Here is a 26,018-nt window from a genome sequence, read left to right as displayed (position 1 = left end):
TCTAGTAGAGGACCATTCGACTTAATTATTCTCCCGCTTCCTGACTTGCCTTCATTGTCCAAACAGTGCTAAATGCTTTTCATAAATAAAAGTTGTTCTATCTGAAAACAACATTTCTTCCCTAGCTTTTGGAAGGGCTGTTTTAGCACTGTTATACATTAGGTTTGAAAGCACTTTGGAATTGATTCAAAAAAGGTACTTTGGAGTGTGTGAGATTACAAACCTAGCACCATATATCTTCAAGGTAATCCAGGATTTTTTCTTCTTTTTTTGCTGCAAAAGAATAATATGGCTGCTATCCTTTGGGAAAGCTGAATTTAATGGATGATATACTTGGACAACACTAATATGGGATTCTTTTCTGCAATGACCCAGGTTCAAATGACATGAGAATTATACAAAAGACCTACTGGGGAGAATCAATTCTGTTGCTCAGGTAGTGAAAAATATTATTTGCTGTCTAAAGTTTGACCTCACCAGGTTGTTTGTTTGTTTAAAAATGAAACAAACATGGTCAGCATTGATAGAAATGTAATCACAATTATTTACAATTATGTCCTAAAGGCAGAATAGAAATCTAATATGTAAGTAATAAATGTGTAAAACAGTCTTGTGGATGCCCTAGTAAGTTACATAAGGCTTGCACAGGTGTGATCTATGTGCCTGATGTATTCAACATCAATGTGTAAGAATAAAATCAATCATTAAAGACCCATATAGTGTACAAAACAAAACAGGCAAGTAGTCATTGGAAAACAAGCTTGTAATAATGAAAAAGACAGATTAATAAATCAATCACTTATTCCTTTTAAAGCACAAACCACATTAACTCTTTTTATACAACCATCTAAGAACTATGAAACAGTACCACATTGTGCATTTTTTAAACCTACTTATCAAGAAAGTTAATTCCACACTTCAGAAAAGTCTTATATCCATGGGGGGAGAATAGGGGAGGGAGAAGGAGACAGCTAAAAGCGCAATCACAGAAAACATCATTATGAGTCCAAGCAAGCGGCAAGTCTTTTCTTCACCTTTTCCACTGAACCAAAACAGGAGTGGAGAAGGGGATAGAGAAAGGAAGAAAGTAAAAAGAAAAGCACCCACTAGAGGACTATATCACATTCCATAGTTACTTTTGACACCTACAGCTTGGGGTTTTGTAATATATAATCATCATTTAGACCAACACACCAATAAGGTGAAAAATGGAAATTAGATATATCTCAATATAGCAGCAGGGCAAAGTTGGATCTCAAAAGGCAAGTTTGTTGCCATCTCAAATCATTTTCTGAAGAATTCTTAACAGTATAAGGTCGAAGGCTTAAACACAGTGAAGATAATTTAGAGTTTAGCATGGTAAATGGACTAATCTATTGGCAAAGTCAGATACGAAGACTGCAGTTTATAGTCTAGTTATCAACCTATAGCTCCTTTATTCTACCTATTACAGAGGCATAAACAAAGGAAAAAAATGTGAATTTTTGACATTGAGCTAATAAAGATTTGGACGCAGGATATATCCAAATGCACACCTTCCAATCAGAACCAACACAAATATTTTGGCAACATTGTTAGTGTCTTGTGTTAAGTTACTCATGTTCATAGAAGGAGCAGAAAGAAATATATAGGGGAAGTTATTAAAAGCATAAAAATGGCTCCCCCTCAAAGAAATATTTCTTCCTTTTTAATAACCAGTGTTAAAAAAGACACCAAACTTACTAAGTCAGTATAATTTCTTCTAACACAACTGGTTTACAGAAAGATTTAACAAAAATGATATAGGGGACTAATGTAATTGCCCAATTCAGCATGCTGGTTAGAAAAGGAAATAGTTTTGTCTTATCTGAAAACTGTACCAGTCCAATTGCATGATTCTGGATCTAACTACAGTAGTAGGTTATAAAATCTAGAATTTCAATGTATGCCTTCTGGCTTTTTTATGACCCTTGGAGAAAAGTGAGATAAGAAATCAAAATTGTTATATATCAACAGGAAATCTTCCTAACCAAATTACATTTTTCTCCCCAATTCTTTGCAAATTTGTGATACTATGAGATTGGAGCTCATATCAATAATGCTTCCTTGAAAAGGAAAATATGAGAACACAATCATGGGTTTAAAATGTGCCTGTGCACATTTGAAGAAGCTTAGAAATATCTAAATGGTGAAGACAATGCTTAATTTAGACACAGCACTTCTTCACAGAAAATAAATACACAGGACAAATTTTTCCAGTGAAGGAATATTTTTTTGTGAGGAGGGAGAAAAAAGGACTTTCTCAGTGATGAAATTGTCTGATGTTTTAAAAATATTTTAAAAGGAAATGATTTATACAAAGCTTCTTCTACTACTATTTCTTCCCTACAGGCTTGTGATCAATTTCAAGCCAAAGTCCAGAATAACACATTGGAATTTCCTCCTTAGACACCAGAATTATTATATGCTTTTTCCTGGATAAATGCTTTAACTTCCAATATGTGAGCTTTTGTTTATTTTCCTACAAAACACACTTGCTTGTGTCAAAAAGATAAAGAAATCAGGTAATAAAAAGCAAAGCATGAAAACAAAGGTGTTTTTCTTTTTAATGTTCAGAATAAAGCCTAAATCCATTGCAAGATTCCTACTCTCCACAACTCTGTATTTGTCCATATAGAAAATGGACAAAGAGCAAGAGAGATATTTTAATTCAAATAGAACAAACTCATCTTCTGACAAAACAAGGAAAAACTTGTTCCCGTAATTCCCATGAGGTTCATATAGTTTTCTCCCCCCCCCCCCCATTAGTTAGGTCAAAGAAAATCTAACCATTATGTAATGCTACATTAAATCTGTTTGTCAGAAATGGAAAAGTCCAAGCGTAAAGCCAAAAACATCAACCCTTCAACCCTTCTTTCGGGTCTTTAACTCTGTGAGAGGGGAAAAAGTCTTTTGAATATTTTTTTATGAGTTATATCGCATTTCTCTACACTCCAGGAAAATGGAAATGGTATCCTAGCTATCTCAATATTCCATTTTAGTTATTCTAAAAGCTTTCTACATAAGAAATTCAGATAGACTGGTTTTAATGGCACTAACCACCCACAGGAAAATATAGTGAACTCTGGAGACTAACAGCTACAAAATGGCAGGTCTCCATTTCTTAAGTTAGGCTACCAAACATGAATTCTTTAGGGCACACATTTTCCCCCAAACATACAATTCAATTCAATCTAGGGCTTTTTGATGACAGCACCCTGTGGGGGAGAGGAAGTGGCCACTTAGTTAATGAACCTGGCTAATCATTACATAGCTTCAAAAAGAAAAAAAAACACCCCAATACACAGTTTATGAAAGTTAGTCAAGTTCTCTAAATATACATTTAAATCTGGAACTTCACTTAATACTTCCATGTAAAAGGGTGTGCTGTGCACAAGGCAGTGATCTTTTTCAGTCAGATGAAGTGGTGTGGAAAAAAAGCCTGTTGATTGTGGCATATATAATCTTCCTAAACTGGTAGGCAAATTATTTCAGATTGCTGATACTTCTAAATTTCCACCATGAGTTTACTCCTTCTGCTTAATCCTCAAATGTCAGAATTATTCGGTATATCCTTTCCCTGTTATATGTCTTTGGCTGGAGGAATTTAGGGGACGCATGATTTATTCAGATTAACATTCCTTAGGTAGAATGACTTCTCATATTTGTTTAACTGAATGTATAAGTAGTTGCCATTATTCACATAAAGTTCGGTAGTAGTCTATTATTATAATATGTTAAAAAAAAAACACCTCTCATTGAATTGCAGACTCATCTTGTTACAAAACAGCTTAGTGGGACTCCAAAATCCAACTTTTCTACTAGAACAGCCTGGTACTAGAATACCAAGCAATAACTGCTACACTGCAGAAGCACAAATAATGTACAACTACAAGATCTACTTGCATTACGACAACAATGTCCTAAATCTTCTACCAAGTTAAAGCACAATAAAAAATAACTGTGATTTAAAGTTTCATTCTACCGCTCTCTTGCCTGTCAAGGAGTCTTGATTTTTAGCTAATTTGTTTTGCCAGAAATTTGTTTTCTAGTTCCTTATGGCTACAGGCACATTATGCATACTATTTTTAAGTCACAGTTGCTTTACAAAGTAAGTCTTTGAATGGCTTGAAAGATAAAATAAGGAAATAAATTAGACAAGGTTATTAACTTGGAAAGGAAAAAAGGATAAAAAAGGAATCTTCTTTGCTTAAAATGCTTGTGATTTGCAAACCAAAGGAGATTGCACAGAGAAAGGAACTAACACCATCTAAAAACCTAAACAAGAACAACACAGTCCTTGCCGTGAAATCCTACATCAGTATCAGATTTAAGAAAATCTGAAGTAACTTCTCCCATCATAGGGTGATGATCTCACAAATGCACACATTGTGTAACAGTACAATAAGCTTTCATTTGCTAATATGAAGTACAAATGCTTGGCATACACAACACAGGCTTTCTACTACAAGGAGAGGGAGTGGTCATCTTATGCGTTCATGCTGTTCTATCCTATGGATGCTGGAGGCAATATGGAATTAAAAATAATAATCAACTGATAACTTTTTAAAAAGAATTTACTAAAGCGTATGACCATCTACCATAAGTCCAATTAGCAGTGCCACTCACAATGCTTGTAAAAGTCAGGCCTAGCACCACACTGGAAATCTAGGACTTGGGGCAGGTAGGTTTAAAAAATGAAACAAAAGTTAACCTGAGGATGTTCTTGGACAGTGATTGTCAGACAAGCTTTTGCCAAAGTACGGCAAAATATTTTATTTATTGAAAAAAAATTAAAGAGCCCTTTCTGTGGCAATACCAACTTTCTTAATATTTAGAAACTACGCAGCCTCTGGATGACATAAATGACAAGTTATCAAGTGTCTGCCTGAACCCAGTATATGCTGAATGAGTAATCCTATAACCGCTACAGGACAGACCTTTGTCTCAATCAGTTATTTTTCTCTATTTTTTAGCTGAAGTGAATGAACCCCCTATTTAAAAACGGGATGATATCCTGGAGACTCAGCTCACTAAAATGAAAACCATTCTTAAAGGTACAAAGGCTTTCTTGCATGGATATCTGACGGACTGCATTGGATTAGCTCTAGATTCTTTTTTCCCAACAGAAATCTGGAGATTGTGTTACTATTTCTGTGGAGGCACACATACAAAGAAGATCCAGCTAAGGAAGGTGACAAGGTTTCTACGGGACCAGCAGCAGCAGCAAGTGAAATTCAACAGAGCGACTTTGGCTTTAAAATCAATCAATCAATACAAAGAGAAATAATAACAATAATTAAAAGGTTAAGCTGGTGCAAGTTCTCTCAAAGAGGTATTTTAAAGGACTTAACCTTGCAGCAAGAGAGATACAGGATCTACATCCCCTTCTCCCCAACCACTTGCCTTTTTTCTTTTTCTTTTTAAAGAGTTACCACCTTCATTGCACAGGACTCAGAAACCATTCTCATAAGGTTAACTATCATAAATAATATGAAAAACTATGTGCAACAAATACATCATATTTTTTAAAAAAACAAGAAAGTTACACCAAATTAAAAAGTAGCTTCGTGAATGAAGGTACTGCTCTAAGTGCACTTTCCCGGCAAGTGCAGCTAGTGCCTTGGCGCTGGATATGAAAGAAAACACCAAAAATCAGAGCGCGAGCCAGAGTTAAAAACGCCGGTCCAGTTTCAACCAGTCAAAACTGGACTGAGCAGAGACCGAATGATTTCTCAGTAAAGTCCCTTTAGGGAGTCCAAATGATGCTTCTTCATCCAGATTGTATGTCCTTGAAGAGATTGTAAACAATCTTTAAGACAGCTCCTTCCTTAAATGTCCCTCTGATTGGCAAAACAACGTTTAGATTTATATTTTAGAAACAAGAAATCAAATTAAAACCAGAAGAAAAGAAAGGAAAACACAGTGAGCTTATTGGAGTCCATAGGAACCGATCCGGAAGAGCTCAGAAAATGTGTTCAGATTTTTCTCCTGTTTTTAGCTGGAACTATACCAGAGGATAGACTGGGTGGCAGTTGGGGTTGGGAAGGTAATAAAGCAAGAGAACATGAGGGATATGGAACTTGACTCTGTGGGCATTTCATGTGTTTGCTTCATCATCTGTATCTTCTATCAATACTTTGGTGTCATGAATCTTTGACCTGAGAAAACAGGAAATTAAATTTTGATTAACAATTTGTTGTTTATTCAATAATAATAATAATAATAATAATAATAATAATAATAATAATAATAATAAATTAGATTTGTATGCCGCCCCTCTCCGAAGACTCGGGGTGGCTCACAACAATAATAAAAACAATATTATAGTAGAACAAATATAATATTAAAAAACATATAAAACCCTATCATTATTTTTTTTTAAATTGATCAATCTTTATTTGCTCATAGATAGGCAATTAAAACACAAATTAGGATAAAGGAAGAAAAATATAATAACTCTAACATACCTAAAAAGGATTAATCTAATTTTGTTTCTTTTACCACAACTAAGTACTGTTGTGTAATTTGTACGGTATGCCATAGTATTTCCATTAAACCCTTTTAGGTATTTTAGAACAATTAAATTTTAATTATTTGTTTATCCTAGCAACACAAACTTTTAACCCCACTGTCTATTAGCAGAGTTCATGTACCCCCGACCCAAACATCTGGGGAAATAGTTTTCTGTGCATTCAAAACACAATCTAAGCAGAAGAATTTTGGCCAGGCATATTAATGTTTATTGAACCAAATAAATATTATACATCAACAGCTCCCTCTGCTGAGTACTTGCTAGTATGAAAAAAACCCAGAAGAAAAAGCATTCCTACTAAAATGTTCATTCATTGTAATCATTGTTGGTACAGAAAAAGTAGTGACGCTCTATGATCAGAATATATTTTGCCTCTGTTGCAATCCCCTTGCCATGAATCGCTTTATTTTCTAAACTATTGAAATCAAAGAAAGCTTGCATGAGTTGAGCTGTGCACGGGTGTGTGCCGCCCTGCCACTCAGGTGGCCCAGTTGAGAATAGGCCACAGTCTGGTAGAAGACCATTGCCCAGAGTACTAGATAGAATCAAAATGGCAGGCTTCTAAAGTACATCTTTCCCTATCATCATGAAGAAAAGATATGCCTATATCATCTCTATCTCTATCTATGCCTGTCTGTCTGCCTATACGTCTATCTATAAACCTATGTATTAATTGGGATCCAAAATGAATAAATGACAGAGATTTTAAATGTAGCCTTCAAACTCCCCTCCCATCAGTATCCATAACGTTCAAGCTCATATGAGCATTTGCTAGCGCACTGAGCATACCTTTGAGTTGTGATATGCATTAAATAGAATGTTGCCCTGCAAAGTAATCTTTTAGATTCTAGTTTGCATACAAAAGCAGGAGGGTTCAGGTTAATTCTAATCGGGAAGGGGAGAAAACTCTGCTAAAAAGAGAAAAAAATCTGTTATATGCTATGCACACATGACCTTGAACAAGGTGTGAGAGAACCCAAGAAAGAATGAGAATGCTGACCTGAGAATAGGCGCTTAGAAAGAGCTCTGTTATTACTGTTTTATCACAATGGCATGAATAGAAATATAAACCCAAGACTATTTATGATGAAAGATGAACCGTTGAACTTACCTGAACGGTCTTCTCGCTGCACTGCGAAGAGAGTCCAACGTGGGTAATACTTCAGCCTTATTGGCAGGGACTGAGTTAGAAATTAGCATAATTATTATGTCCCGCCCACCACTGCCCCCTCTTAGCCAGTGATAAAAACGAAGGAATAGTAAGGAACAAAAACTTTTATTTAACAACTGTAACCTTCAAGAAACTGTGCACCTGGGCCAAAAGGCCGGGCGGGTTTGGACTCTCTTCGCAGTGCAGCGAGAAGACCGTTCAGGTAAGTTCAACGGTTCTTCTCCACTGCACTGCTCAGAGAGTCCAACGTGGGATATACCCAAGCCACACTTTAGGGAGGGATAGGCTGGACCAGGGGCGCTGGAACACAAACTCCCTGTAGCACTCTTCTGCCAAAGGCTGCCTCCGTTGAAGCAAAAGAGTCCAGGCGGTAATGTCTGATAAAGGTGGTAGGGGCAGCCCAGGTAGCTGCCCTGCAAATGTCCTCAATCGGTGCCTGTGTAGTCCAAGCCGCTGTGGTAGCCGCACTTCGGGTAGAGTGGGCTGTAATCCTACCCGGTAAGGGTGTTGTTGTGGACCGATAAGCTTCGATGATACAAGTCCTGATCCATCTGCTGATGGTCGTAGATGAAACTTTTCCTCCCATTGAGGATGGGAGAAAGGACACGAAGAGGGCCTCCGACTTTCGAAAGGTGCTATTGCGGCGGATATAAATCTTAACTGCTCTTCTAGCGTCCACCTTATGCCACCGCAGCTCTGATGGGTGAGAGCCATGGGTGCAAAAGTCTGGTAGGACAATGTCCTGGGCCCTGTGAAACCTGGTGTTAACTTTGGGTAGAAAACAGGGGTCCAGACGCAGAGTCACTCTATCTGGATGAAAAACACAGAGGTCCAGCCGAACCGATAGTGCTGCAAGCTCCGAGACCCTACGGGCCGAGGTGATGGCTACTAGGAAAGCCACTTTTACTGAAAGAAAACGAAGTGATACTTCCCTCAAAGGTTCAAAGGGGGGTCCTGTTAGCGCCCTTAGAACCAATGGTAAGTCCCAGGATGGAAAATGGTGTATGACAGGAGGAGACAGGTTTGCCGCTCCTCGGAGGAAGTCCTTCACCCAAGGGTGATGAGAAATTGGGCAAAACGGGTCTGGTCGGAGAATTGTTGCTATAGCCGCCACCTGACGGCGGAGTGTGTTGGGCGCCAACCCCTGGTCTAGTCCTTTCTGGAGGAATTCCAGGAGATGTAGTACTGAGGATGACGAGGGCGTGATTCCCTGAGCTCTGCAAAAGGTGCAGTATGCCGCCCAGGTAGCCTGGTAAATACGTGTCGTTAATGGTCGCCGTGCTGCTTGAATGGTGTTAATGACACTTTCTGGAACCTGTTTCTGTCTCATGCGGTTCCCTTCAATCTCCACACGGCAAGCTTCCACCACTGTGGGTCTGAATGTACTATTGATCCCAGTGTCAGAACCAGCCGTCGAAGCGGGATTCTCCATGGTGGTAAGATTGACAACCCCATCAGGTCGGCAAACCAAGGACGCCTGGGCCAGCATGGAGCTACGAGGAGAATGTCCGCCTCCTCGGAAATGATCTTGGCCACCACCTTGTGCAATAGACAGACTGGGGGAAAAGCGTACAGAAGCCCCTTGGGCCATGGTGATAGCAGTGCATTGACCTGCTCGGCCTCTGGTGTCGGAAATCGGGAGAAGAATCTGGGCAATTGCCGGTTGTGTTGCGTGGCAAAGAGGTTCGCTACTGGTACGCCGTACTTTTGGACTATTAGTTGGAACGCCTCCGGGTTCAATGTCCATTCCCCGGGATCGATCGTTGTGCGGCTCAACCAGTCCGCCTGGGTGTTTTCTATCCCCGAGATATGCTCCGCTCTGATCGATGCTAGATGTCTTTCTGCCCATGACATTAGCCTGTGGGCCTCCTGCATCAGGCGGTCTGAGCGTGTGCCACCTTGGTGGTTCACATGTGCTCTTGTCGCTACGTTGTCTGTTAAGATTAGGACATGTTGGCCCTCTACCATCTCCGTGAATGACTGTAGAGCTTTGAACACTGCTCGTAACTCCAGTCTGTTGATATTGGGATCCTCCAAGTCCTCTGGGGACCATCTGCCCTGGGCCACCTGTCCCCCTGAGTGCGCCCCCCAGCCGGAAAGACTTGCGTCGGTAGTTATCGTCACCTCCTGGTGAGTCAAGAAGGGGAAGCCCTTGGTTAAGGCTGGTGAGGTCCACCACGGGAGGGAAAGGCGAACTGTCGTGGTCAGGTGCACTTGTCTTTTTGAATTGCTGAGGTGAGCCTTTTGGAAGGGGAGGAGGAACCATTGAAGGGGGCGAGCGTGAAGCCGGGCCCAAGGAACGATGTTGATACAAGAGATGAACATCCCTAGCAGTTGTGACAGCTGAGCTAGGGAGGTTCTGTTGCGATGGGAGATGGAACGAACCAGTGCCCTTATCTTCTGCCTCCTCTCTGATGAGAGGAAGACTAGGCCTGTCGAGGAATCTATTATGGCGCCCAGATGGAGCAGGCGCATAGTTGGCTCTAGATGACTCTTGGCTCGGTTGATGGTGAAACCTGCCCTCTCTAGCGAATCTATTGTCTGGGCCAGGTCTTGCCTGGCTTGCTGAGGGCTTCTGGAGAGAATGATAACGTCGTCTAGGTATGCTAGAAGACGGATGGATTGAGCCCTGAGGCTCGCTGTTAGAGTGTCCAAAATTTTGGTGAATGTCCTCGGGGCTGAAGACAAACCGAAGGGCATGGCCTTGTACTGGAAGTGCTGGTTGAGAAGAGAGAAGCGGAGGAATTGTCGATGTTGTGGATGGACTGGGACATGGAGGTATGCCTCCTTGAGATCGATGGAAGTCATCCAGTCCCGGTGGCGAATGGATGCTAGTATAGTGTGCAGGGAATGCATTTTGAAGCGTTGGTACCTGATGTAAAGGTTCAGCTGTTTCAGGTTTAAGATTAGGCGGCAGCTGCCGGAAGACTTGGGGACCACAAACACGATGGAATAGGACCCCAGCATCTCCTGATGCATTTGTACAGGCTCTATCGCTCCTATGTCTAGGAGATGTTGAACCTCCTGCAGGGTGATGGATCGCTTTTGTGGTTGACTCAATGAGGTTTCTATAAACCTGTTGGGAGGACGGTGTAGAAATCTTAGTTGAAGACCTTGAGCTATGGTGTCCAAGGCCCAAACGTCTGTGGATATGGACTCCCAGAATTCGGTGAAGTACTGCAGGCGGCCACCGATGGGATCGTCCTGGGAGGAGTCACTTTTGTTTGCGATATCCTCCCCTATTGCCTCCTCGAAAAGGTCTGCGGGATTGCTGGAACTGCTGGTTTCTGTTCCCATAACCCCCGCGATCAGCTCGGTAAGTGGGTGTATAGGTCCCCTGTCCATAAGACCTTGCGACCAGGGATGAAGTCGAGGCGGGGTCCGAACGAAAGGACTGCCTGCGAAAATATGGAGCCCCCCGTCTGTCCTGTCGCCTTGCTGATCGTGGCAAAACTTTTTTCTTGTCCCTGTCCTCAACGAGGACTGAGTCTAGGGATTCACCAAAGAGCTTAGAGCCCTGATACGGGGCCACAGCAAGGCGCCATTTCGACTTAGCGTCCGCTTGCCACGAGCGAAGCCAAAGTAGACGTCGAGCTGACAGGTTGGATGCCAAGGTGCGAGAGGAGAATCTAGCTGCCGCCAAGGTGGCGTCCGCGGAGAATTCTGTAGTAGCAATAAGCTTATTAACATCTTGGCGGAGCCTGGCATCTTCCGGGCCTAGTCTGGTAAGCATATCCTTCAACCACAGGATGGAGGCCCTGTTAAAGAAAGACGCGGCCGATGCCGCTCTGAGTGACCAGGCGGACAGCTGATGAATTCGTCTGATCATGTTCTCCGCCCTTCTATCATCCGGCTTCAGTCCATCTGCCATGTCTGATGGCACGACTGCATTGGACATCAAGGATGTCACTGGTGTATCCACCGAGGGATACTGGAGTAAATCCTCCACCTCTGGATCAAAAGTATAGAACTTCCTGTCCCAGGCTGAGGGTCCTAGAGCTGCAGTTGGTTGCTGCCAGGGCTTTTTGATGTTCTCTGCAAAAATGGGTATTGCAGGGATGTGTTCAGACTCCTTCTGTGGCTCGTTGATGAGTCTGGCTGCTGGCATGATGCCCACATCCTGAGCTGCTGGCTTTGCTGAGTTATCAGGAGTCAAAGTGGCTTTGGCCTTATTCAACAAAACTCTGAAGAGAGACTGCTTGAATAGGCCTGCTAGCGGAGGTTGCTCAGGCAAGGTGGCTTCATCTCCGGATAGCTCATCCTCCTGGTCCATGGGCATCTCACCAAGGTCCTGGTCTTCCTGGAAGGAATCATGCACAGATGTGGCTGCCTCAGGTACAGTCCAAGGATCCTGTCTGCTAGGTCTAGGGAGAGGGGAAGGCCTCTGCTGGGCACCCACTGCAATGCCTTGAGAGTAGGCCGAAGCAATCATATCCTGCAAGGATGGAGACATTGTTTGCCAGTTGTCCATGGGCCCTCTAAGGCCCGCTGCAGTTGGTGTGAATGTGGCTGCTGCAGCTGAAGATGGTTGAGACCTTGGCTGTATAGCTGGTCTGGACCATTCTGCCCTCTGAAAACCTTCTGCAGGTGGTGCACTTAAAGGGCGATCAGGTGACAATCCCCCTGCACCAGTGAAGTGAAAGCCCTCCATTGGAATCTCTGAGACCGAGGGGCTCTGCTGACGTGGGGGAAGACTGATTGAGGGGCTAGGGCCTTTCTTAGCCTTGGTTATTTCCAATTGGGCTTCTAAGGCCTTAATTTTCTTCTCAGCCTCTTTAAGTGCTGAGGACTGAGAAGACTTCCCTTTAGATTTGCCATGAGCCTTGTCCTTCCCTTTATTTGTTGAGGGAACTGTAGGCTCACTAGAAGCGGTTTGTGGTAACTGCGACATGATCAGATAATTACTCACAGACAGTAAGGAAAAAGGCTTTTCACGATGCCAGTAAATTGCTGAATGACTAGGGTAATTGCGACGCCTAAAAAGCGCATCATCGCCCCCTAGTGGTTGATTGGCCTCTGGCTCGAGAGATCTGTCTCCTGATCTCATTACCATGGCAACCGTTGTTGTCCAAAATGGCGGCCGGGAAGCTTAAGTAGCTAAGTCATTGCCTCTAAAATGGCGGCCGTGACGTCAGCAAGAGGAGGAAAATTGTCCCTTCACAAGGCAAAGGAGGATCTAAGCCCCCAAAGTTTGCCATTCTGCCGGTTAGCTCTGGGGCGACCTCCCAGCCCCCTCTCGGCAAATAAATACTCCCCATGCTGTTCGCTCCGTAGGCGGCGTTTCTGACCGCCAAACAGCTGATGGGGGCGATAAACTCCTCATTCGGCCGTTCGGAAGCTTCCTCCGATGCCGCGTTTGAAACAGCGGTCTTTTTTGCCACTGAACAGCTGATCCAGGCTTCTAAATGGATCGAGGCAGCCGGGACTCCTCACACTTGGCATAAAAGCCGATCCGGAGGAGCTGCCTCGCGCTGGTCACCCCAGGAGGTAACTGGGCATAGGTGAGAGGTGGGGGGTTTGATCGCTCACGTCAGGGACCCCATACCAGCGTACCCTGTCAGCAAAGCTTGCTCTGGGGAGCAGAGGCTTCTCAGGGGTGAAGAGTTGGAGAACAATACCCCAGAGGGCAGAGGCTCTCAGTCCAGGAACTCCTGCTTCCATCCTGTAGAGAGAGATAAAAAAAGGGAAAAAAAGGATTATTTTTCAAATAACAGAAACATATATTTATTAAACCATTTATCTCCAAACTGGAGAGAACAAAACTCATAGTCCCTACACTATAACTGAGTTTTTAAAACTGGCTAAGAGGGGGCAGTGGTGGGCGGGACATAATAATTATGCTAATTTCTAACTCAGTCCCTGCCAATAAGGCTGAAGTATTACCCACGTTGGACTCTCTGAGCAGTGCAGTGGAGAATGAGAGGAAACAATTAGTGAAGTGTATGAGCGATGAGAAGTTTTGAATGTGAGACAGACCATTTTTTTGAAACTATCAAAATTGGACTGTGGGGAAACAGATAAGGAAGAAGGAGGAAAAAGTGAAATGAGTGAAATGAGAATGACTTCAGGAAGGTACTTTATGAAAAAAATAATTAAAAATGTGTTAATATAAGGAATTAAAGAGGATGAGGAAGCTCCCTGGAAGAGAGTTAAAACAATTATGTTATAAATTGCTATATAAATATGAAGGCAAATAGGGAGTACAAAAAACTATGTCTGTTGAAATCATAAAGTGAAAGAGTGGGAAAATGTATATAAAAATGATTGTTGTGAAAAATGAGAATACCCAAACCCAGAGACAAACGTAAAAAATCAATAAATAAAATTAATTTCAAAGAATAAAAAATAAAAGTGGCAAGAAAATGAGCAATGTTTTGATGGAAATAAAAATGTTCTGGAAGCAGGAGAAGAGGGCTAATCAAGTAACAGAGCCCTTAACATACCAAGCTCAGGCCCTGGTACAAAGCCAAGTTGGAAAAGGCTAATAGGGTTGGGGCCATTCCAATCTCTGAGGGGAGGATATTTCATAAGGTAGGAGCTGCAGTGGAGAAAGCTTATCTTCTAGGTCCTACCAGTTGACACACTTTGGCTGATAGGATTTGCAGCAGACCCAATCCACTGGATCAATTTGGATGGGTAGAAGCTCTTGCAAAAAGCCAAACCTTCTCAAATAACCTGGCCCCAAGTCATTAGGTGACATAAAGGTGACAAGCAGTACTTTGAATGGGACCCAGAAACTTACTGGCAGCCAGTGCAGATCACAGAGTAATGATATTACTCCGGGACCGCCTTCTGCTGCACGAATCCCAACGACCAGGTAGGTCCCAGTTGGCCTTCTCTGGGTCCCGTCGACTAAACAATGCCGTCTGGCGGGACCCAGGGGGAAGAGCCTTCTCTGTGGTGGCCCCGACCCTCTGGAACCAACTCCCCCCAGAGATCAGAGTTGCCGCTACCCTCCTTGCCTTTCATAAGCTCCTTAAAACCCACCTCTGTCGTCAGGCATGGGGGAAATTGAGATATTCCCTTCCCCCTAGACTTATAAAATTTATGCTTGGTATGTCTGTATGTATGATTGGTTTCTTAAATTGGGTTTTTTAAATTTAACTTAAACTTAAATATTAGATTTGTTTATATTGTCTTATTATTGTTGTTAGCTGCCCCGAGTCTACGGAGAGGGGCGGCATACAAATCTAATAAATAAAATAAAATAAATAAATATTACATTGTAGTGTAGCCAGCACCATTTATTAGCTGTGCAGCTCAATTTTACACCAACTAAAATTTCTGAATGTTCTTCCATGACAACCCAATGTAGAGCATATTGCAGTAATCGAGGTGACAAGGGCATGGGTGTAGGGTAAAAATAATCAAACAATATAAGTAGTCCTTGATTTATGACCACAGTTCAGACTAGAACTTCCATTGCTTAATATGCAATTGTTAAGTGAGTCATCACATAATCACACCTGAATTTATGATGTTTTCTATCAGTCATTAAGCAAATCATAGAATGGTCAAATGAATCGTCTATTGACTTTGCTTATTGCGGGGTGAAATGCTCCCGGTTCACTTGTGCCTCTCAGCCATCGGACAGCTGGTCACGAAAGGGGTGTGAGGCCCCCCACCTGTCCAGATGCCACTGTTTGAGTTATTTTACCTTCTGCGCATGTGCAAAGCATTCGGTGCATGCACAGAGGGTAAAAGAACCTAAATGGCAGTGTCCTGGTAGAGCCTCACACGGCCTTTACGACCGGCTTTCTAATGATCAACAGGCTCAAGCGAATTGGGAGCATTTCACCCCTAACCCCTGGGATGCTGCAATAGTTGTAATTATATGCCAGTTGCTAAATATCAGAATTGCAATCACGTGGTTGCAGAGCTGTTGTGACCATTGTAAATTACTTTTTTCCCTTTAGTTGTAACTTTGGTTGATAAATAAATGATCATAAGTCAAGGGTTACCTGTACAACTTAAAAAAAACATAGCTAAGCATTGGAATTAAAACCTACATTAAAAGATAATAGAACACGCTAGACTCACACATCCATGCCTACCCGGGCATGGGCAAAGAGCCAGATTTTCAGGACCCTCTGAATATAGTCAGGGTGGGGCCCAGATCTATCTTGGTAGGGGGACAGTGTTCCATAGGACAGGAACGGCTCTGCTTCCTAGATCCCATCAGGCCACACTGAAGGAGCTGTGACCCCAAAAGAGTCTTAAAGAGCAATTCACTCAGGACTGTTAATAAGCCTGTTCCTTCTCAGTATTGTCTGGTAAGTCTGATATATAATTTTGTATCATCTGGATACTGATGATGCTTGAATTCAAATTTATTCAGCAAGCTCATGAAGATATTGAAAAAAAGAGGTGATAGAAACATAGAAGACTGATGGCAGAAAAAGACCTCATGGTCCATCTAGTCTGCCCTTATACTATTTTTTGTATTTTATCTTAGGATGGATCTATGTTTATCCCAGGCATGTTTAAATTCAGTTATTGTGGATTTACCAACCACATCTGCTGGAAGTTTGTTCCAAGGATCTACTACTCTTTCAGTGAAATAATATTTTCTCATGTTGCTTTTGATCTTTCCCCCAACTAACTTCAGATTGTGTCCCCTTGTTCTTGTGTTCACTTTCCCATTAAAAACACTTCCCTCCTGAAACCTATTTAACCCTTTAACATATTTAAATGTTTTGATCATGTCCCCCCTTTTCCTTTTCTCCTCCGGACTGTACAGATTGAGTTCATTAAGTCTTTCCTGATATGTTTTATGCTTAAGACCTTCCATCATTCTTGTAGCCCGTCTTTGGACCTGTTCAATTTTGTCAATATCTTTTTGTAGGTGATAGCCCATATACAGGCAGATCTGACTGTTCCCCTACTGAATCCATCCATAGAGAAAGGAGGAAAAGCATTGCAGCATTGTACCTTCCAATCCAAATTCTCATAGGCTCTCTAGAAGGATACTCAGGTAGAATGAAAACTATTGAAAGATCAAGAAACCCGGGACAGTTGGTCTGCCACCATCCCAAATTCACAACAAGTCAACTACAAATGCTATCAATGCTGTCTCCATGCTATGTCTGCACCTGAAATCTGACTGAAAGGAGTCCAGATAATCAGTTTCGTCCCTTTTTCATCTTTCATGAAAAGAAATGATTGGAACCGTGATTAAAATTGTCCAGGATGCCTGGGTGCTTTTTGAGGAAAATGTGTACTACTGCCTTCTTTGATTATAGCATGGATCCAGCTATCTGTCAACTCCCAAGAAGCCTTCACTAACTGGGAATGTTCTTGCATAATAGCATGAAGATGAAAAAATTGAACAATGATAGCAAGCTAAAGAGCAAGAAAAAAATCAAAGAGGTAACAATAGATGTAGATGAGCTTTAAACAACTTAGACAAGAGGATTTGCTGCAGCATAATTATATGGCAAGTGCACTATACCCCATTAGATTTCATAAATTATGCTGTGCTAGATTGGGAGGTTAAGAGATCTTATAATTTGAGAACAGAGGAAACAATGGAATTTAAAGCGAAAAGTTATTCATTGCTTTCTCAAATAATTATTTCAATCAACAGCCATTTAAAAGTTGCTAATAACAAAACAAATGAATTCTCCTTAAGCAATATGTGATAAAATTACAAGAAAGGTATCAAAAGTTAAAAAACTAAATCTCCAGAGGGTAGAGGATAGAACAACAAGCATTATACTAAAATGATTTAAACAGGACCACAGCAAATGCAGCACTAATGGAAGCTGAGAAGGGGCTACCTTTGAAAAGTGTTCGGAAACTTCAGATCATGCAAAATGCAGCTGCGAGAGCAGTCATGGGCCTACCTAGGTATGCCCATGTTTCACCATCACTCCGCAGTCTGCATTGGTTGCCGATCAATTTCCGGTCACAATTCAAAGTGTTGGTTATGACCTTTAAAGCCCTTCATGGCATCGGACCAGAATATCTCCGAGACCGCCTCCTGCCGCACGAATCCCAGCGACCGATTAGGTCCCACAGAGTGGGCCTTCTCCGGGTCCCGTCAACTAAACAATGTCGGTTGGCGGGCCCCAGGGGAAGAGCCTTCTCTGTGGCGGCCCCGGCCCTCTGGAACCAACTCCCCCCGGAGATTAGAACTGCCCCTACTCTTCCTGCCTTCTGTAAACTCCTTAAAACCCACCTTTGCCGTCAGGCATGGGGGAACTGAAACATCTCCCCCTGGGCACGTTTAATTTATGCATGGTATGTCTGTGTGTGTGACTGTTAGCATATGGGGTTTTTTAAATATTTAAATATTTTAAATTTGTCTGATTGCTTATGATTTGTTTTTACATGTTGTGAGCCGCCCCGAGTCTTCGGAGAGGGGCGGCATACAAATCTAAGTACGTAATAAATAAATAAATAAATAAATAAAAGACAATAAGGAAGGATAGTAAAATTCTTCATGACTGTATATCAGTTTCTGAAAGAAAGTGAGAAATGATACTGCATTATCTTCCTAACCTAAGCACTCATGGTTAAAAAGAGTGGCAACTTCCATTTTTCTAACAGGATAATGTTGTTGTGAATGAAATGCATAATAGGAAAACAGTAATGCATTCTCTTACCCAGCTGCTGTTATTCAAGTAATCTGATTGATATTATGTGGCTCCCAAGTTACCATGGCTATAACAAAAATTGTATTAAATTTAATCTGTAAACTGCCTTTGATGTATTAGAATAAAAAGGTTTTTTATTGAGGTGATTACCGGTATTCCTGGTTGGGTTTTAAAAATGAATTCTGAAATCAATTTATGGCTCCAAGAATACAAGGTCATAACACTCATAATCATCTGGATATAAAACATGACTGTTCAATTACTCTCAAGGTGAAATCCTGTTGTATACGACTTCTCTGAACAGAGAACAGGAAGGCAGAAATAATTAAGAATTGTAAACTAATGCAACAAAAATATGATGTAGTCCTTTAAAATTTCCCCCCCAATCATATTGTGTTGATACTGGTGCTACTGAAGAATATATCTGTAGGAGCTGTTTCTGCTGCAAAATAATTTAAATTTTTTAGCATCAACATCTTTTCTTTTTATCTGCAACCAGAAGTGGTTCTCAGCAGGTTATGACCAGTTCTGGACAAACAGTAGCAGAAATTTTGAATAGTTCAGAAAACTGGCAAATACCACCTCTAACTGGCTCCACCCCATCTATTTTCTGCCCCCTGAGTCCCAGCTGATTGGGAGGAAATGGGGATTTTGCAGTAACCTTCCCATGGAATGGGGAGGGAATGAAGATTTTACAGTATCCTTCCCCTGGCGTGGAAAGTGAATGGAGATTTTGCAATATCCTTCCCCTGGAGTGGGGTGGGAATTGGGATTTTACACTATCCTTCCCCTGCCACGCCCACCAAGTCACACCCACAGAACTGGTAGTGAATTTTTTTAAACTCACCACTGATCTGCACTATTGTTTTAGTTATTCTTTGATTTCTATTCTTTTAATTTTTGCCCTATACAATTTTGTTTACTTTTTACTTATGTGAAAATATTTTATAGAAATTGTGGTGTGTGTATGTAAAGTTTAATAAAGAGAAGAGCAACAAAAATACCAAATACAACAGCAATGGATCAGTATGGGGATAGATCAAGGCCCCTATATATATATCATATTCCAGCACAAAATGGTGATGAAAGAAGAAAAAACACAGCAATGATCATGACACGAGGATAGCTTGCCTAGAGTTAAACACACATTTACTTAGAGAGGAACTGTCTCTAGCTCTTATAAATCTGATAGCACACCCATTGATATTTGTGTATAAATGATAACAATCCTGTAACTAAAACTAAGGAATATGCTTCACCCACAAGACAGCAAGCTATTGGAGGATAAAGATAATTTAACAGTATATTTTAGCTAGCTTGGTATCTAGTCAGTATGCCCAGATTACTGGTGATGGCAATAGAAAACAATTGATGATGGTAGCTTCAACAGATTTTCAAAAGACTGAGTTACACTTTGAATCTATGGCCTCAACAAAAGACTTATACAAGAAACCAACAAAGATGCTTTGTTATAACAGTTATAGCAGTGACGTGGAGCTGGAATCACAGCAACTGCTTAATACTTCTCCTCAGTATTATTGTAGCTAGATTCATTACTTATTAGTAGTGAGTTACACCAATTATTATGCATGTAAAATTATGCAGATTTGGTGTACAGGCTTCAGCTCAATATGCTTGGAAATATTAAAACAATCTTAATTTCATGCTGTATATACGTGCTATATGTATATAGAGAAAATCTCTATGCAATTATACTGAGCAGGGCAATACATTTAAACTAGAATTGGATTTGGACAAAATATGGATAAGTACTGTATATAACTTGATAAATTATATCAACCTCTTTATACTAGACATCTTAATATTTGGATCTAATTAGATACTGAATGATCACAAGAATATAAGAATACAAGAACTATGTCACATCCTTATCATAAATTCTAACCTTCCCGAAGTTAAGAAAGTTAGATACATTCTGCTCTTGCCAATAAGCAGTGAATTACCAGTATCTAACTTAATGTCAATTTCACTTAGTATATTAATGTAACTCTAAATATCTTTATACCAATCACAGATTTCTTTTCCTTGAATGCTAACAACACTGTGGGTAATAGGTGTTCTGGTTTCTGGTAGAAGTTTAGTAATTACAAATAACTCTCATTAAATGCATCATTTCATGAATAAAGCAATTCCATTTATTTCTCTGCTCTCTTGTACTTCAACACATTTCCGACTTAAAGCGGTCCGTTATCTCTCTTCTAGTCACATTCCTCACATTCTTTTTCCAGCTTAACTTAGACAAGATTTATTTCCTAATTACATGGGTATAAAAAACAGCCACTCTGACTAAATACAATACAAAATACTTTGGCTTACTTTAGCATGGCGAAAACCCCCTCTATATTTCTTAACAGCAACATTGAAACTCTACCCTTCTTCTCCACTAGCCCCCTGATGTGCCAATTACCTCACTACAATATTTAACCCATTCCTCTCCTTAATATCTTCTTCCAGACCTTTGCTCTCTACGTTTCTAAATTCTTCTGAATTTAGGATTAACCCAGCGTGCATCTGATTCTCCCTCGCTAGATCCTGAACTCATAGCCCCATCCTGTGGCTGGCCTCCCACCTGTTGTACTACCTGTAACCTCGGGGGCCCCACTACTTCATAAACACTATCTGAATCTGAGTCCTCAATATCTTCATCATCCTCCAACTGATCAAGAGTATGTACAACAATAGGTATGCATACATGAGAGAAAATCCAACTTATCAATTTTATTTCCACTGATATTTAACTTCTGGCTACATGATGAGTGTATGCAATAATTAAATTAAATATTACATATATTAATTAAAATGCATTAAGAATTCTTAACCTTAGGAAAGTTGGATATCAGAAAGCAATGTAAACTGGCTTCTTGTGTGGTGGAATGCAATAGAAAAAAATGGCCAGCTTTCTTTTACTTCTCCTATGTTAGATTTATTTATTAAAATCTAATTTAGCCTCTTCCAATTACCGTATATGTCCTTCAGAATATTTAGCACTCTTTTGGTCATTACAGCTAGGAATTCTGGAAGTTGCAGTTCCCAAAATATTGAAGAGAAATATATATTCTAATCAAATAAGAAACTCATTGGGCTATTGTGTAACACGTACTGTGAAGCAAGATGTGGTCTCTGCAAGGACACACTCTGGCTACGCTTCCAAGCTCTATATTTCTGACGGTTTCGGACACCATCGTCCTGGTCCATCATCTGTTCAAGCAGTGTCTGATCATCTGCATTCAATGGTGCCACTGAAATATCCCGGACAGCTCGGAATTCACCACAGTTATTCAGATGCTCATTCTCTAATCGGAAGAAATTCCACACAAAACGCCTGAAAAGTAGAAGATAATAAGCAACTAAAACAAAGATTTGAAGATACTAACATAGACTAAGACTAATACATAAATGTATTTTATAAGGAAAATCAATTTTCCACTTCTCCCCAAAGGAATGACAAACAAGACAATTAAAGCCAGAGAACATTTGCATTAATTTTCCAACTGACTAATCAATACATGTAAATTGAATGACAGTCTGTTACATTTTTTAAATTATTATTAAATTTATTTGCTACCTAGCTCACCATGGAAGTGTAAACAAAGTGGAAGTAAAATAATAGAATAAAATAAACAAGGAAAAAACCAAGAAAATACATCAATATGACTAGCAAAAAAGTAAATAATATAAATGTAACAAATCAAATACTGGAGAGAAAAAAGATCAAAATTTCAATTTAATGAGTTGATGCAAGCATATGCTAAACTTGGATACTGAAACCCAGACCCTTTATTCAAATATTAAATCTAGGTTTGTTCCCCAATAGATAAACCCAAATTCTCAAACTATCGTAAAATGCAAATACACTTTCATAGATATTTTATAACCCTTCTTAAAAATAATATGGAATTATATTAATTCGCTTCTAGGGTATTTCTAATAGTTATAAATATAGAAGTTTCAAATCCTGAATGCTAAAGATCATATCCAAGGTCTCTTTTGATTGGCAGTTTCTGTCTGCATTTTTAAATGCTACATAATACTTTTGAATGTCGCAAGCATTGCTCATCTGAGTGGGCTGATTTAGAGCTGTAGAGAGAGAATAAAATATTTTTAATTATAGGGGATATATGCAGTCATAATTATTTGCAAATAGGCCTTCCAAAGCTCAGTAACTATGCCGTTAGTGCAGTTCATCTTACCGGAAAACCTCTAGTGGTGCAAATACAGTAGCAATGATGTCACCAGCAAAAGGATGAATTTCCATGGTAGTCAGAGAAATCTGGATAGTCCACGCAAAACGTAGAATCACATCCTCTACAATGGCACAGTAGTAATAGGCCTATAAAACAGACAAAATAGGCAGCCATAGTATCAAGGAATAATATCTACCAAATCAACTTCCAAATAGAGATATCCAGTTCTTCATTTGTGGACACTACCTTTGCAGGCATTTTTATGGCTGTAAGTACAGCAGCATCAGAGATGAGCTGAATTTCTAGCTGTCAACTGGTTGAAGGACAAACATTACAGTAACTAAAAGGGCAGCAAGAGTTTCATTTCTGATAATTTGCCAGTAAATTAATTTGATATTCTTTTCTAAACAAAGGTAGTCTTTGACTTACAACCATAAGTAAGCCCAAAATTTCCATTGCTAAAGCAAGACAGTGGTTAAGTGAGTTTTGACCCATTTTATGACCTTTCTTGCCATAGTTGTTATGTGAATCACTGGCTTTGTTAAGCTAGTAACATGGCTGTTAAATTAATCTGGCTTCCCCATTGTCAAAAGGTTGCAAAAGTTAATCACGTGACCTGGGTTACTGAAAACATCATGAGTCTGTTGCTAAGTGTCCAAATTTTGATCAGGTGACTGTGGGGATGCTGCAAATCTATCTATCTATCTGTCTGTCTGTCATCTACCTACCTACCTACCTATCATCTATCTATCTATCTATCTATCTATCTACCTACCTACCTACCTACCTACCTATCATCTATTTACCCACCTACCTTCCTATTATCTATCTATCTATCTATCTATCTATCTATCTATCTATCTATCTATCTATCTATCTATCTATCTATCTATCTCTAGAGCTTTATGCCACTAAGCTATTGCTTTATGCCACTAAGATGTGGAGATGGGAGACGACTAGCAAAAATGTGTGCATGCTTGGGAAACAGAGAAAATGAAAGAAAATAATTATGAGCTGCTAAGGTGAGAGAAGAAAATTTAAAATTAATCTTTTTGCTCTTTCAGAACTACTGTAATTCTTCATGTGGGTATCTACTTATTTTTGATTCTCCAACTATGTTTCAGATTAATCAGTTCTCTCTTTCAAAAACATTTTTAAAGATAGTGTCTATCTATAATCTAGATAATGCTCAGCTTAAACAGAAATTATTAGCAGAAGCCCTCTTCAGCATGCACACTTAACAATAGCAGTCTCTCATAAGCATTTCCAAATAAACACTGTCCATATACACACTTTTTGTGGGTATACAATCTCTTCCCGGAGGAAAGTATTTTCACCGGCATTCTTGTCAAAAAGACCCCAGTCCATCTTTAAGTCCCAGATAAGAGTATAGCAGGAACTAATGAAGTAGAAGACGATCCACAAATAGAAGAATACTTGGTAGTCATTGTGTTTTTGAACTATAAGAAAGAAAAACAATAATTTAAATAAGACAATATAGTACACACTTCATTCCGTAAAATGGAATGCAGTTAATCATGTCTCAGATTCCTTTTGGCAGTGGATGGTATTTTATATAAGTAAAAACCCCTATAACACTGCATTTAAAGAAATACTAATATCTGCTTTCCACATATATAAAAAGCCTTGATTGTTCACATCTGAATAACCACTTAGAAACTTATGAAAGTATAGTTGGCTAAAAGGAAGTCACCTTTGAATGCTACAGGGAAGGATTACCAATGACATTCTGCACCCCCCCACCCCACAAAGGTCATAAACACTCATCTTTGTACAGTGTGAGGATGTATGTTTATTTTTCTTTAAAGGGTTGAGGTTACTAAGAGATTGAGCATAGCTTTGCAATTCAGTATTGTGTTCAAAATATTTTAATTAGTTTACTCCTCCTAAGAATACATATTATTTGACAGTCTCAAGATTGTGTTCAACAGGCTGCAATGTGTGTATGTTTAATGATAACAAGATGGTGGGGTTATATACAGTATATGAGTACTGTATCTGATTACAGCGTGGAACATAAGCAAACTTGTATAGTAATGAATAAGTACAGAATAGCAATGAGTACATAACAATCAATTAAAAGAGTTTAAAATCACATGCAGATCATACTTTTAAGGTGACACTACTCACCAAAAAGGAACTTTATTGCCTATCTACATATTGAGAAAGATCATGTGAATAAGCCAAAAGGTTATTGGAAGAGTGTTCTGTGGATGACTGAAATTAAAATAGTACTGGTGAGCTTGAATTTTTTTAAAAAAGTTATATCTGGGGAAAGGCATTCCAGTAAAAGAACATTTCATCTGTGAAATGTGGCGATGGCAGAATTGTGATTTGTACTTGCTTTACTATCTCTGGACCGAGATAGGTTGCCATCGTTAATGGAACTATGTATTCTGAATTTTGCTAGCAAATTCTACAGGAAAATTTTAGGGTATTTGCTTGTAAATTGAAGCTAAAGAGAAAGTAGGTCACAACTCAAAAAACACAAGTCCTATGACCAAATACAGTTAAAATAGAAGAAAATTAATGTTTAAAAATAGCCAAGTCAAAATCCTGGTGTAAATTTTAAGAAATGTAGTGAAAGGACGGGGTTGATAATTCAAGAAAGCTCACCAACATCACTTAGTTGATGCTAATTTTTAAGGAGGAATGGGCTAAAATTTCCCCAAGCTGATGTCTAGGAGTGATCAACAGATACCAGAAACATTTAATTACAGTCATTATATTGCTCAAAGGGGAAGACCAGTTACCGCTAATGGAAGCAAAGGTTCACATACTTTTGCCATATACAAATATTTAGCTTTGGATTATTTTCCTCAATAAATAAAGGAACAAGTATAAAGTCTTTGACTCATTAATTTAATTAGGTTGTCTTTAACTACTTTTAGAACTTGTGTGGAAAACAGAGCACATTTTAGGTCATTATGTTACAGAAATATTAATAAAGGGTTCAAAAAGGTTTTTATAAAGAGCTGGACTTAGGACCAGAAAGTTCCAGCTTCTAGCCCAGCCTCAATACTCTAAATTACTTTGTATCTGATACTATTCCTTAGGGCAGGGATCACCAACCTTTTGGACTTCGGGGACCACCAAGGTCATAATTTTAAATCCCGTAAAATAAATTGTAAAATAATGATCAGAGAACTTCCATTTTATTAATATTAAATGCTCCTATTTAACATAACAAAATTATAAATGCTTATTTAATTATAACAAAATCATAATTTAATGGTGGCTTGCTGATGTCCCATATTCCAGAGCTATAACTATAGTCCCGTCCCTCCTTTCCTCTCTTTTCCTTTTCCCTTATCTTTTCTCTCCTCCCTTCTTCCTGGACTAGATTAATTTTTTTTAAATAATAATAATAATAATAATAATAATAATAATAATAATAATAATAATCACCATCATTAATTAAATTTGTATGCCACCCCTCTCCGTAGATATGGCTCTCAGGAGCCAAGATT

The 26,018-nt window shown here is 39.7% G+C and overlaps 1 protein-coding gene across 1 annotated transcript in view; it reads right to left on the bottom strand.

Annotated features, from left to right (window-relative positions):
- Positions 1 to 745: 745 nt before the first annotated feature.
- Positions 746 to 26,018, bottom strand: part of XPR1 (xenotropic and polytropic retrovirus receptor 1) — a 112,100-nt gene continuing 86,827 nt past the window's right edge. The window contains exons 12-15 of the mRNA XM_070746277.1: positions 23,821 to 23,987; positions 22,534 to 22,673; positions 21,444 to 21,665; positions 746 to 6,179 (exon numbers count right to left, since the gene is read on the bottom strand). Of these exons, the coding sequence (XP_070602378.1) occupies positions 6,119 to 6,179; positions 21,444 to 21,665; positions 22,534 to 22,673; positions 23,821 to 23,987 (590 nt within the window). The 3' untranslated portion in view covers positions 746 to 6,118. The remainder of the gene's footprint in view (positions 6,180 to 21,443; positions 21,666 to 22,533; positions 22,674 to 23,820; positions 23,988 to 26,018) is intronic.

This window comes from Erythrolamprus reginae, chromosome 3 (assembly GCF_031021105.1).
Source record: "Erythrolamprus reginae isolate rEryReg1 chromosome 3, rEryReg1.hap1, whole genome shotgun sequence".
In the NCBI taxonomy this organism is placed as follows: domain Eukaryota; kingdom Metazoa; phylum Chordata; class Lepidosauria; order Squamata; family Dipsadidae; genus Erythrolamprus; species Erythrolamprus reginae.
Note: the sequence above shows the minus strand (reverse complement) of the source record. Positions and strands in the feature narration are given on the sequence as shown.